This window comes from Rhipicephalus microplus, unplaced genomic scaffold, assembly GCF_043290135.1.
Source record: "Rhipicephalus microplus isolate Deutch F79 unplaced genomic scaffold, USDA_Rmic scaffold_14, whole genome shotgun sequence".
Classification (NCBI taxonomy): Eukaryota; Metazoa; Arthropoda; class Arachnida; order Ixodida; family Ixodidae; genus Rhipicephalus; species Rhipicephalus microplus.
Window position 1 is genome coordinate 35442755 of NW_027464587.1, and position 14936 is coordinate 35457690.

The 14936-nt window shown below is 43.5% G+C and overlaps 1 protein-coding gene across 3 annotated transcripts in view; it reads right to left on the reverse strand.

Moving 5' to 3' along the window:
- The window catches only part of LOC119181521 (proton-coupled folate transporter-like), a 194724-nt gene that overhangs the window by 23892 nt on the left and 155896 nt on the right, over nucleotides 1–14936 (reverse strand). For all 3 annotated transcript variants that reach the window (XR_012888676.1, XM_075882974.1, XM_075882973.1), the window contains exon 7: nucleotides 11077–11233. Coding sequence is in view for 2 of the 3 variants with exons in the window: in XM_075882974.1 (XP_075739089.1) it covers nucleotides 11077–11233 (157 nt within the window). In the remaining variant the exon portion in view is untranslated. The remainder of the gene's footprint in view (nucleotides 1–11076; nucleotides 11234–14936) is intronic.

The window sequence follows — 14936 nt, forward strand, 5'->3', positions numbered from 1 at the left end:
CAAACTTGATCACCTGGATGGTAGTCAACTTGTCGATGGCGAGCGTTGTAGTGGCATGCGTCAATACTCTGCTGGTGCGTAATGTGTAGGAGTGCTAACTGGTGTGCTTTTCCGGCGTACTGGGTAAGCTGCAAAGCGTCAGGCGTGATCAAAGCGTCGCAATTGTGCGGAAGCATCGCATCTAGCATGGTCTGGACTTCAAGTCCATAGACAAGATGGAAAGGCGTGAATCGCGTAGTTTCCTGGACGGCAGTATTGTAGGCGAAAGTGACGTACGGTAGCACCTACCAAAACTGTCCTTAGCACAGAACCAGAACTGTCCTTCACATTTATGAAGCAGAGCACATTGCAATGTGCAGCCAAACTGTAAATGCTACGCTCTGGGAATAGCAAAATTGTAGGTGCAAATCAAACTAAAATAGTGAAGTGTGAGTGTGAATGGAATATTTTTTGCATAATTCTGAAATACTTCTAGAGTATTTCTCGAATACTTTGAAGAGAAATTGCAGAACAGAAAAGAAGTTGAAGAGGATTCCTATGAGCAGCATGAAAGGTTGACACAGCACTGGTAGTGTGGTGCTTCATAGTTGCCTTATCAAGAATGAAGCAATTATGTCACTACATGATATGATGCAACCGAAGCATTGCCGACGATAATTCTCACTAGAATAGCAAAAATGCTATTTGTTTAACCTCCCCTTCTAGTCTTTTAACTTCTGTAAAAACCCAACTAATGTGACAGAGCCTGAAAGGCAGCTTTGCCGCAACACGAGATTGTATTCATCATCATTATCATCAGCCTGACTATGTCCACTGCAGGACAAAGGCCTCTCCCATGTTCCGCCACTCAACTCGGTCCTGTGCTTGCTGCGGCCAATTTATAACCACAAACTTCTTAATCTCATCAGCCCACCTAACCTTCTGTCTTTCCCTAACCCACTTGCCTTCTTTGAGAATCCAGTTAGTTACCCTTAATGACCAGCAGCTATCCTGTCCACGCGCTACATGCCCGGCCCATGTCCATTTCTTCTTTTTGATTTCAACTATAATATCCTTAACCCTCGTTTGTTCCCTAATCCACTCTGCTCTCTTCTTGTCGCTTAAGGTTACACCTACCATTTTTCTTTCCATTGCTCGCTGTGTCGTCCTCAACTTAAGCTGAACCCTATTTATAAGCCTCCAGGTTCCTGATCCGCAGGTAATTACTGGCAAGATGCAGCTGTTATACACCTTCCTCTTGAAGGTTAGTCGTAGACTGGCATTAACGATTTCAGAATGCTTGCCGAATGTGATCCACCCAATTCTTATTCTTCTAGTTACTTCAATCTCGTGGTTCAGTTCCGTGGTTTTTACCTGTCCTAAGAGTTGACATACTCTATTACATCTTCAAGTGCACTATTACCTATCCCGAAGCGCTGTTCTCTTCCGAAGTTGTTGTTCATTACTTCTGTTTTCTGCAGAGTAATTTCCAGACTTACTTTTCTGTTTTCCTTGTCTAATTTTATAATCATGAATTGCAACTCGTCCCCTGAGTTACTGAGCATTGATTGCAATGTTATCTGCGAAGCACAGGTTACCAAGGTACTCTCCATTAACTTTTATCCCTAACTCTTCCCATTCTATGACTGTGAAAACCTCCTGAAAGCACGCAGCAAATAGCACAAGAGAGATTGTATCCCCTTGTCTTGCATCCTTCTTGATTGGTATTCTGTTGCTTTCCTTATCGAGCACTATGGTGGCAGTTGATCCTTTGTAGATTTCTTCCAGAATGTTTGTATATGCTTCGTCAACACCTTAAATCCGCAGTGCCTGCATGGCTGCGAATATCTATACTGAATCATATGCCTTCTTCAATACAACATTAGGATTCAATCAACGAAAGGATCAAGCAGGATTACATACAGGCTGATCAACAACCGACCACATTAATACTGTCAAATAGGTCCAAAGTTTACATTAAGGTAAGTGAGGTGAGTGGCGAGGCCGCGATTACATTTAAATAAATGAGCATGTCCGAATTTCCAACATTTGAATAAACAGTCGCCGCCTGTAATCGAGGTTGAACAGAGTAGTGCAAGCTTTAGTAACGTGTATACAAAGAAAGTAGAAATGTGAAATAGACGCAGAGAGTGAAAAAGCACAGGCTTTTGTGTGAAGTCGTTAAGTAGTAGCAGCCTAAGGGTCCAAAAAATATTTTAGTGAAGGAGAAAGAGTTATAATTAGAGCGATATACTATTTTTGTGAAAGTGGTAGTACAAGAAAAGTGTTAGGAGTTAACAAACAGAGGATAATGACTATGAAAGTATCTTGAGCAAAGAGTGACGTGTAGAAGTTGTGGTTATTTTGGTGTGCAAAACCATTGTTGAAAAATTGCAGCTGATATTCTTGTAGTCCTTCTAAAGAATACAGAGCAGTCGTTAGAAAGATTAAGGAACAAAACTGATATATTTAAAAAATTAAAAGGTCAAAAAGAGGATTGTACCATGCACAATGATGTATTAATGTACATTCGAACCCCGCTACAATGAACAACGCTTCGACAAAATCCCCGCTACAACGAAAAATTCACGGTTCCCTGTCAGCTGTCCATAGGAGTCAATGCATAAATATTGTCGCCACAACAAACACGTTTTCTTCTGACATCTCGCTTCAGGAAAATTTCACGATGCGATTCCAGGCTCAGATATTTATTGCTATACAGTAAACCTAATCTTTAACATTTTGATGCATTTTCAAAACCTGAATTTGCGGACAAAGTCTGAAACATGCATTGGCACCACCGAAAACCACCGCTGTTGAGCAAGCATGGGCGCCGCCATTGCTCGATAGCGATGGCGGTGCCCATGCTTGTTGAACAGCGGTGACTTCTGGTGGTGCCAACGCGTGTCTTAGACTTCGTCGACGTATTTTCAGATTCTGAAAATGCATCAAATGTTCAACATTGGGTTTACTGTATAGCCGCAAACAATCCAAAGCTGAAGCTCAGTTGCTTAGTTCATGGTTTCCTTTGCGCAGCTGCTGGGTAAATCTTCGGAACAATGGCTTTTCCGATTCCAATGCTTAACATTTAGTTCATACTTGGCCTGCGTGGTAACTAATCAGAGCTTCTGTTTGTCCGCATTATCAACAAAATCAGCTAGCCATGAGTGATGGATGATAAGAATGGCATAAAACAAAACAAAAGTCACCGCTTCACGATACCCTGCTGCCATCTCGGCATTTTGATGGCAGACAGCTGCTGGTGCTAACGTGTTAATGCAATTGTTTGGTTCGTTCACGAAAATGGTTGTAGTCATTGTTTCAGCATGCTATTCACCATGGCCTCGCTATGCATAGGTGAGAATCACATCGTGACGCTGCTGGGATAAAATTAAAAGCAGCGAACACTTTTTGAATTTTGAAAATAAACGTTCTTTTGTTTTGCTACTTCAGATCAGCTATATTTTTCGATTTCACAACAACGAAAATATTGCTTCAACGAAATTTTTTCCGTGCCTCTTCAGTTTTATTGTAGTGGGGTTCGACTGTACAGTTAAACCTTAATATAACAAAATTAATTTATTTCCCAAAAAATCGTTATAAAGAGGATTTCGTTATATGCAGGTTTGGTACAAAAATTTGGAAATTAAGAGGGCAAATTAAACATTATGGTGATTGAGGGTTGAGATAACTCAAAATACTTAACTTACAGTAAAAAAATTGCATTACTACTGCGGTAGCAATAATATAGGTAGCAATTATATAGACACTCTCGGCAGGTTTTTGCCGTCGCCGCAATGTTCCATAACAAGTCCAAATTGATAACATGCCCCGCGCATCGCAACTTTCACGAGCGGGTAAAAGCACGTAAGTGCTGTTGAAGCAGAAATAAAATGAGTCGACCCATCCCTATCGCCTGGAAAGTGCATAAGATAACATCTCCCGCGTGATAGAACCGCCTTCGAATGTAACCACCTGCCTTGAACGAGCATGAAACAATGCGGGGAGGTTGGGGTGTTGCTCAAGCAGCAATAATAAACTAGGACTTAAAAGGCGGTCGCGATTGCTGGCACGCTTGCTATCCTGGGGAGTATCTGTGCGGTTTCAACAAGAAGGGACTGTGTGAAAAGAGCACTTTTCCCTGGAGCACCCGTATTTGCTCACACCAGCATTTTGTAGGAGTTCTGCGATATCAGACACAAAAGAGTTGGCTGCCAGCCTTACTTATTATAACATTACACTTTTTTGCTATTGTACTGATTGCATTGCATTGAATGCACCGTCGTGTTGCCAGAATTAATCGACTAATCGCAAAAGCTACCAGCCTGCGAACTCACGGCACGAGACGGAAGCGCGTGACGAGTCGACTTCCGAAGATTCGTTGTCACCGTGGTACCAGAGAGTTTCCATCAGTGCCTAATCTGACATCCCCTCGGTAGTGACGACATGGTTGTCTAAAATTAAGAAAAGTCACAATTTCGCCGTAAGGGCGAAGCAGTAAATGCGATAGCAACAACTCGGAATGTAATGCTGGGAACGGCAGGCAGATCGAAATGTGCAGTGCACTGTTCACGCTCAAATGACGCACGAGAACAGCATACACAAGACAAGAGCGAACAAACAATGTTTACTGTTTGGCACTTAAAGCACTGATTAAACGAAAACAGACACGAAACGTGGTCACAAGTAGAGATAGGAGTGCAAACTAACAAGCGCCCCAGTTGTTTGAAAAGCGCACTCTTTTCGTAAACGGCGCCTGTCCAGTGAGCGAAGTGATCTTTGTGCGCCTGGCAACTAAACGCAATCATTCCGGTCAAAGTCGAAGGCGCACGATTCTACCCAGCGAAAATGAGCACGCACGCACAAGCTAGAGTTACTGTATATGCTAACTTTCAGTAGCAGAGTTGCGCCACTGTTTTCTGGGCACCGCTCGCTCCGCCAACAGGAGTTCAGCTCCCCTATTCGTCGAGCGCTATCACGTGGTCATAGGTGGTTTATTTGCACAGCGGAGAAGCCAACGCTACGCAGATACCGGGCAGATAATGTGGGTTTGACAATGGCTGTTGTCATTCTCGCCGTACTTCTTCGGTAATGTAGCCATGCTGCCTGTTGGTCACGAGAATTGCGGCAGCAAATGCATTTTGTATTGAATTGTACTACGTAGAGGCCATGCGATTAGACGCCGGTGCAGCGGGTGTTGCTATAGAAAGATCAGTGCTCAATCGGAAGGAATAAACGCTTGGCCACTGTCGTCAGCACGATTTTCTCTTCGGGGTGCAAACCATTGTTGAATTGCTGCTAAGGGAAGCGAGAGCACTGGTCTAGCTTGGGTGAGGGCAAGTGCTATTGTGGCTTGAGGGGGGCAAGTGCCCCTTTATCACTTCTCGGCTGATGCCCAGGCGCTTGCTTTTTTTTTAATTAATTGATGACAATGCAAAACTTGCTCAATTTGTAATAACTACAGATGCAGTAGTGAATACGTTATACATGCAGAGTTGACCAGGGTGTGTCAGCTACATACGTCCTAATTGGTCTGGCGGTTTTAAAACACTAAAAAGAAAAGGAAGAATATAAACTAGAAGTATTTGAATCGGCAAGGTGTTTTTGCTAGTTTGTGATTTGAATGCAGCTTTGAAACCTTAAGCGAAAAGAATGTCGGACACGACAGGGTTGTTGATCGACGATTCACATCAATTGTCGTGAGCCACGGTTTTAATACAATCATAATACGAGATGTGCGCTTAACTCAGGCGTCCCAGAGCCACTCTCGATCGCTATCCAGCTCGGTTCAGTAGAAGACTGCAAAGCTTTAGCTGGTTAACTCACACAATTAACGAATGAGCCCAACGCGATGAAAATATTTTATCCCTGGCTTGATAGCGATCAAGAGTGAAAAATAATTTTATATATGTAAATCGGAAAAACGATGCAAGGAAGCCGAAGCTAATGTGAGGCCTACTATAAATATTTATGTGTACCACTAGTTCAATGAGCTGATGCACGTTTTTTCATTACTACTTACCAAAAACGTAAACATAAAATTAAGGCTTCCAGCTGTGACCAGAGCAACTGAGTTTGTTTCGTATCTTTATAAAAAATAGAAAGAAAAGAAAGCAAAAAAAATAAAGCATAGCTATAGGCACGAGCGCTGCTCCTACGTGGGTGGTGAGTGGCTTTCCCGCAAGACATTTGAACCCAAGATGGCGTACCTTGACGCAACTCTGCTACCTAAAGGTAGCATATACAATAACTCTAGCACAAGCATCTACCCCTCCCTCCTCCCCATTCGCGTGGCGAAGTACGCGTAGAAGCTGCAGAAGATGTATACTCGTACCAAAATACCAAAATGCGGTGCGAAACCGCTTGATTGCCCGTGGGGAAAATTCCTTATATCAAGGTTGCCTCCCGCTGTTACTTTGTTACATAGAAGTCGCAAATACATGTGCACAGCGGGGAATAGAAAAATTTCGTTGTATTGAGGAATTCGTTATATGGAGGTTCGCTATAACTAGGCTTAACTGTATATGATGCAGTGAATTGAGTGATAAGGCCCTTCACTTAATAACAATGTAGGGAAGTGACTTGTTAAGTGTGTGTGTGTGACAAGTACGTGGAGAAGTGTTAAGTGCAAAAGCCTGCCAATTTACAAGAAGACATCACAACAGTACAAGATGCACAGGCATTACAACAAAGGACAAAAGAATTTTTTAACGAAAAAAAAAAACTAAGAAAAAGAAGCCTATGTCACGAGTAAGGAGATGACGAAGACGATGAAATGGGAGGTGAAGCATGTGGAAGAGGCACAAGCATGTGCATGGAGTAGCACACGGTCCGATGTGTGTGACATGAGCCGTAATGCAAGAAGACAATGCGATGAGCTGACATTGTCTGTGTGGCTATGGAAGAAGAAGGTTGTATCGACAGCTACATGCTGTCAACGGGTGATATAGGAGTTCGGTTCAGAAGGCCACAACACTGGCACTCTGTTACATAGCTGTTGACCTCTGCGAGATTCGGAGAGGCCCCTCAAAGGTGCTGTAGCATCTTTTGGCTGATCTGGATGCACCGCCCTCAGTCCCCCTTCGAACATCAGCTAGTGGCAATCCCCGGAACACCATGCAGAGCAGAGGGGCCGTATTGGCACTGATCCTAGCTGACAAAGACACCGTGCTACGTCACTGACAGCGACCGGGCACAGGCAGCCCAACTGACTGTTCCACATCGGAGAGACGATTGCATAAGGATTATCGGTTACATCGACTACGGACCCAACAGAATGGACGTTGGACTTACAGTGATGAACGAAACCCAGCAAGAGTGTTCAATTTGGGCTGCAACCCGACTGCAAGGCCTAAGTGGCCAGACATTTAGAGATAACTGATGATCACGTTGGTTTATTTTTGGATAGTCGTGTAGTGTGTTTCATGTAGTGTTTTAGCTGTTAGTTGTGTTCTATTGAGTGTTCAGGTTAGCTGTTAGCTTTTTTTTTGGTCAATAGTCAACCATGTTTGGCCTAGTTAGTGTCTGTCCTCTCAGTCCACACCCTTTAACACATGTCTCTGAGATCTGCGACAAAACACCGCCTGTACATGCATACATGACTTAGTTCGAGACGGTGCATAGGTGGCAGCTAGCCTTAGAGACCGGGACTCGACCGAGCTATGTACCTTATTAGATGAGGTTCGATCTCCAATCGCTATTAGTTGCCAGGCACTGCAACGGCTGTGTGATTTAAAACTGAAACTCCCCGATAGCTTTTAGCCAACAAAGCTTGTTTTCACGGTCATTTGTAAAAGAAACAGCCTTTGAAATGACCGTGACTCACAAAAATGCATCATTAATCTTTTTCAGTGATACAAATCCCACAGCATATTCAAGCATTACAACAGGGCTCGTACAGGCTTTCAAGGGAGAAAATTCAAGGATATTCAAGGACTTTCCAGGACTTGTCACAAGTTTGTTTAAGAACTCAATGATGCTAGCAAAATTGCAATTCACTCCTATAAAATTATCAAAAAAAACTCATCTCATTGCACTTACAATAAATAAATAGATATTGCAATTAAAAAAAAAACCTCTAGTTTCAATAACTTCTCAAGATCACAACACAGAAAGCTGACAAAAGCCGTCGAGATTTTTTCAGCATAGGCTTGAAGTTACTCAAATACATTCAATGTCCTGTGTAGCGTTATTTCACTTATATAAAGTTAAACCAATGTATATCTTAATCTTATAGCAATGAGGAGCCTGGATCAGTTTGCAAATCCTAAATGGTAAAAAAAAAAAAAAAACAGCCTCGCAACACAGTGTATTCTTACAACAGCGGTGAGATTTCTCCATTGTATGCTCTGTGAAATTTACCGAACGCATTCAGCTTCAAGAACTTTTAAGGACGGGAAAAAATTACAGGACTTTCAAGGACCTGTACACACCCTGTTACAAGGAGTTCACGGGTATTTAAGGATTTCATGGGGCTGTGCAAACCCTTTATTACTTTTAACATGTGGTGCCTTTTGCTTGCATTCTGAATTGTCATGAACTGTCGGAATGTTTGAAAAATGTCTTTCCCTCTTCGTCCCAGCGGATCAGATTTCATACAGGAATTTCTTCTGCTTCAGCAAAAACAAAAAATTCATTCAATGCAGCATTTCATTAGAAGCACAGGTGTGTACTCTTTCGAGAGACTCTTTTGCTTCCATCTAAGTTTTGATTTGTGAAAGAGGAAAAGGGGCGAGGCCCCCTCTAAATTTTCTCTAATTACTTGAGAAGAATCGCTTCTGGGCCTAGTTGGTATTGCCTACTGCAGGACATTCTGTTGCAATTAAGAAACACACACAAAAGAGAGATCCAATGTAGATGGCACTTCCAATTGACGTCCAACGGATTTTGATATGAGCGGCACTTCCAACTGAAATCAGTTACTGCCCATGTCATTGTGTTCGTGTCTCACTTTATTAGCAGCAGAAAGTCCCTTTTGTCTGATCACCTTTCACAGCAAGAGAGGGGGATCTTCTAAGCCTCTGAGCACCACAAACTGCCTGAATTCACCAAAGCATGAAGCAGGATGGCAAGTCGGGCCAGTTGGTTGAACTTTTTTTTATAAAAACAGAAGATTATGAAATGATGCATACGACACGCGCTGAGCTGTATAGATGTGCTGCATTTCTGGATGTTAAGCGTGTGCCCTGTGAACTTTTTTCTCATTGTTTGTTAAGTAACACACCGTCTTAAGCCATGGTATGGCGAAATAAATACATCTGAATAAGTTTCAAGAGTGTCGAGCTCATGCGCCCTTATCTGCAGCACACACGATCGATGGGAGGAGGGCGAAGAGAGCTCATGCGCATTGCACATGCGCGGGACGAGCGCCAGCATCCGAAAAAGCTGGAGGGGATGGAAAAGTGGTGGCCAGATAAAGAGGGTGATGAGACGAGCCCAGCAGCTTTTCGGTAGCAGGCGAGCGACCGAATGCGGTGCCGGTCGCGCTAGGCGTGATGGATTTTTCTTCCACGAGTGCTACAGAGCTGAGGCCACGCGGGTTTGGGCGTTTGCTAAGGCGAGTCAATGGCTCATACTCTAAGGCGTGTTACGTGTGAGTTAGTTTTCCTGCTGTTATGTTTCGCGCTGGCTTTCCTGCCATTATATTCTGCGCCGTATGTTTCATTGACCGCCTGTCTATGGGGTTTGTTTGTTCTGGGTTTTTGGTCCTGTTGTGTGCGCTAGTGCTGTGTTGTGCCGGTGCGGAATGCTGGTTGAGCTTTTAGAGTCGTAAACTAAAGGGAGCTCTTGTTCTCAGCGTTGCTGGCTTGTGTCCTGTGAATTTTGACGGACTGACCCCCCAGAGTGGAGGCGGGGCGGGGCCTTCAAGATGCAGGCTTATCTAATTGTTTTGGCTGATCAACGGTATGAGTGGTGGAAGCGACATTTTGATTTTTGGAGCAGATTCTAGAGCAGAGAAAATAGCGCTTTGGAACAGCCATAAGTGCTTTTGGAGCAGAAAATATGCTAGTTTGGAGCAACTATTGACGTTCTCGGAGCCGATGGCATAATATTCCAAATGACTCCGAGAGCTTAAAGTATCATCTAAGCTTCTTATGAATATGAATACTTATCAAACATATTGCACATACAATAATCACTTGAAATAGTATTAAACAATTAAATAAGCAGATGGTTAGTCCCTGAACATTAAGTAGGATGAGCTAACAATATTTGAAATGCCAATACTTGTAATAATGAGAACTAACAGACATTAATGCCACCATAGCTCAGTAGTAGAGCATCGGGCACATTATTCGAAGGTCGTAGGCTCGAATCCTGCCAGTGGCAACTTATCTTTTTTTTCCCACTTTTCTTTCTTCACATTTAAGTTATACTTACTTCCTATAACATCTTCCCTACTTTTCATGGCATTATTGTCTGTTAGTTCTCATTGTTGCTGTGTATAACAAAGGAAATGAGCACTTAGGTTTACTTGTGATGGATATATATTAGTGATAAGGCTGAGCACCAAATCACAAAAGTAGCAGCTGCCACATGTAAGTATTGCTAAAGCAGCTGTCTATGACTGGTAGAAGTACAGTATGTTATCTTCATATTTCACCAAAACAGCCAGCCTTGAAAATCTTGAAAGTAAAATGAGCTAAGTGAGCTAAACATTTGAAATGCCAGTTCTTGTGATATAATTGAGGTCAAAGTGGATAAAGTGGTAAATGTAATCAGTCACGGATGAAAGTCGTGACAGGATCAGTTAGTAATGATTGTAATGCTAAGCTAATCTCACACAGTTCACAAAAATAGTCTGCTTGTAAAACATCTATATATCTACAATGTTAGTACATTTAGTATCGTGAATATGCTAGTATACATCCTGCTTTTGTTTTTGTTTAGGCTCGCTTGATGGTCACGCAATCGAAGTTCACTACTTTCAATTTCCCAGCTCCATTTTGGAATAAGTTTGGAGCAGTTACTACTAACAAAAATTATAGTTTGGAGCAGCATGGAGACACATTTCTCTTTTGAAGCAGTTCGTAGCAATTGGAGTAGCACATTCATCGCTGCAAGACTTTACATTGAAGTCAGTGAGGCCACACTCACATTAATGCAGCCAATGGGAACAGCTGCAGGGCGGCACCAATGAGGAATGGCAGTCCCGGCTGGTAGCTCAGAGCAGCATTGAACACCAAGGAAGAGAAGATGTCTCCAAAAGCAGGCACAAGTGATTCACATGTCGTCCAGAAGGAGAACACCTTGGCTGCAAAGGGAAGTATGTCTGTCTTGTGACGACACAAACACATTCCTGCTCTCTAAGGGGCCCTGCAGCACCTTTTCTGAGTTACAATGAAATTTATTTATTTATTTGCAATACTGCCAGTCTTCACTGGGACCATAGCAGATGGGCACTCTGTACAAATGCTATGATTGCTCATCATAGTAAAGAAGCTGTAATACAGAACATAAAAGCAACATCAACTTGGCCCTTTGTACATTAGTAAGAACAGGTAGGCACTCTGTACAGATGCTATGATTGCTCATCATAGTAAAAAAACTGTAATACAGAACATAAAAGCAATATCAACGTGGCACTTTGTACATTAGTAATTTTTATACAGCATAATAAACAAAATACAAATGCATACAAAATGGCAAGTTTAACAATAATAGTCTCCCTATTAGCCCATGACACTTCAAAAATATACTGTCACCCATTTAGTTGATTAGAATAATTTTGTTTGTCCCATGAAATCCGAATTACGAGCTTATTGCTGTGAGCTCGAGATGTAGAAAAGAAAATGTCTCTCTACAGAGCTTGAAGGTAACTAAAGATGTTTGTTTAGCAGGCACTCAGACACACATTCCCTTGGAGTGCAATCCGATCCATGTACCAGGAGGGCACACTGAGCTGTTTGTTGTTTACACTATGCGGCCCGTGCGTGTTACAATAGGCGAGGTGCCGTGCCACATCTCCCTCTTGAGTGACTGCCCTGTAATAGTCAAGCACAAAGACTCTGCTGCCAGACTGAGTGGTGATTGATGGAAATGTGCTGAGGCATTGTTGACTGGCTTGGGCAGTGAATTGTTGTTGTTGGTTTGCAACAAGTCGCCTCGCTGAGACGCAGCTATATTGTAGAGGGCAGCTAACAGAACTGTAACTGTCAAGGGCTTGCAATGTAGGTAATAAAGGTAATGAGGCCGGAGGCAATTGTATTTTCTTCTGTGAAGCCGGTAATAGGCTGAGCAGCCTTTGGTTGCGACGGACATGTCCACGCTCCCTTTAAACCCAGTAGAAGCGAGGAGTGTTTGTTAGCTGGGTTACGTCCCTTTGGCCTTTTAGGTCTCACACCCAGACACAGGTTTTCTGAGATACAGCTGGTAGACCTTTGGCTGCATGACAATAGTCAAAATTTCGCCTCTGGCATTGTTTCACTTCAAGGTCCTTTTTTGTCACTTGTTGTCAATGTTTCCAGAAAGTAGGAGGGTGGGCAGTACAGGAGCTCAAGTGGGCAATTTAATTGGGCTGAAGCCCGTCAGCCCCAGTGTGTCTCTGTGGGCCAGTAAGGCGAGGTCAGTCATCTACTTTCTTGAGCAGATGTTTCACTGCTCAGCGGTGCAATAGCCGAAATACAATTTGGAGCAATTTTTCAGGCAGCAAAATATTACTTATAGAACACTAAAATCCAAATTTGGAGCAGGTTACGGGAAAAACATTCATTTTTTATCATAAAACATGAAATTTGAAGCAACTTAAGAAGAAGGCTTACATTTAAAAAAAAATGCACATAAGCCATCCAACATCACCTAAATCATGAAATGTGAACATGAGCACTGCTACCTCAATAAAATTAGTATTTTGAACCATCCCCCGAGCAAACAATGATGAAGCACATATTAGCATTTGCTGTGCCTGTCAAATCATTTGACGAACTCTGCAAATTAAAATATGAATCTGCCATGCTCGCCACTTAAAAATTACGGAGATTCGTAAAACCGAAAAGTAGGAGTGAAAAAAAAAAGCAAAAAACTGGCCAACCATTTAGTTTGTTCTTTAGGGAAGCAGAAATTTCATACACTGCTCCAAATGATTGCCAGTAATTTATTTAGATGTCAGTGATTATAATGACACTCCGAGTTATTCGACATAAAAATGCATGAGTAACTGAACAAAATGTATGGTGCAGTGTCTTGTGACTTGCGCTAACAGCCCCTTCTAAATCTCAATATGCTTTTCTGCACGTCCCCAGTCTACTGCAGCGAAGGTAGCTTAAGCAGCATTCTTTGCATGGTTAGAACCAAGGACAAAAAATTTTCCAACCGCTACACTTCTTACAGCCCCATTTCCTACCTCGCCCCCTCTTTTTTAGGGGCAAAGCTCCTTAGGGCGTGGGCTGTGCGTCCCCTGTAGCCTGTATGTAGCCACCTCTAGTTTAGTTCTTGCAGTGTTCACTAGATGGCGGTACCGTCCCCTGTATGTAGCCACCTCTAGTTTAGTTCTTGCAGTGTTCACTAGATGGCGGTACCGTCTCCTGTATGTAGCCACCTCTCGTTTAGTTCTTGTAGTGTTTACTAGATGGTGGTACTTGTAGCTGATGATGAAAAGATGCAAGATGTTATAAACTAGAAAGCGGTACTTGTAGTTGATGAAAGACGCGAGATCTTATAAAATAGGAATGATGTCACATATGGCGCGTGTCACTGGTTGAAGGCAATCGTTCGATTTAGTGCAGCGACGTACGCTAGGGGGAGCGTTGTAATAAAATCCGTTCGCTGTTGGCGCGCGCTCGGAGTCGCCGGATGGATAAGGCTGCACAGCGGAGAGAGCGCAAGGCGGCAGCAGCGCGCGCTCGCAGACAGAATCCCGATGTGCGAGCGCGCGAGGCAAGGGACATCGCAAGCCATCCATCGTTTAAGAACAAATAAAAGTTGATTTGTGTATATACACACACAGCGTTTCTCACGTCTTTACATGATGATCGACTGGGCGAATTACACGGAAGATTCACAGTTTACCGATGAATCCCTCCGGAGCTTCGCCCATTCATCATCATTCACCCCGTGAATATGCCGTAATTTTTTCCTTTCATCGTGGGGTTAGGTGCCACTTCGCCTCACTTGCAAGGCAGGTTCGACATTAGCACACTGGCAGGAAGCATGCCACGGCGGCGTCCCGCCGGTTAGTGCCTCCGCTCGGCAGCCAGCGGTGCTGTCCACATTGGCGGCGCCGCGAGAGAAGCGTGGCAAGAGTGGACATGTCGGAGTGTGCGCGCCCGCCTGCTAGCTGCTGGCTCGCGGCTTGTTTTTTCCGTGGCAGACGGAGAGAGGAAACGGCATGGGTAAAGAGGCGACGCAAATGTAAAGAGGAATTAAGTGAGATAAAGCAGGCGGTCATAAATGAGATAAAGCAGGCGCAATGCTCATTGGTGGTTTGCTTGCGCGGGAGCCGGCGGCAGCGACAAAAATAGCTCAGTGAGCGATCCAGTCGGCGACAAAAAGAAAAAAAAAAACTATGAGCCACTGCTATGGCAATTGAGGTGGTCGCCGGCAACGCCGGCGTTTCCAGCATGTCGAGCTTGTTCGCACAAGAAAAATGTGGCATACGCTTCCAGCTCTAGTTCCTAACAAGAATAGTCTGGTTTTCAGGCTAGAAAATTTACATTTCCCGTGAATCGTTAGTGGCTACAGCAATACAGCAACGCATTTCTGTCTTGAAGTTTCGTCGTCTCGCCCATGGGTATCAGGTACAGTCGGCAGACTGAAGGGAGTGCAGTTTTCTTATTCTATCTGGTCGATCATGTTTCGCGAGCATAGGGCGGGTGCCTAGAATATTCGGGGCATAATTGGTAGGGTCTGCGTGCTTTGACTGACAGCGCAAACTGCAGGTGGCCGACATGGCCTGCCTTTTTCGCCGATATTAGCGCGCACCTGTGAAAAAGGCTGGCTGAGCATTCTGACGCAGTGTG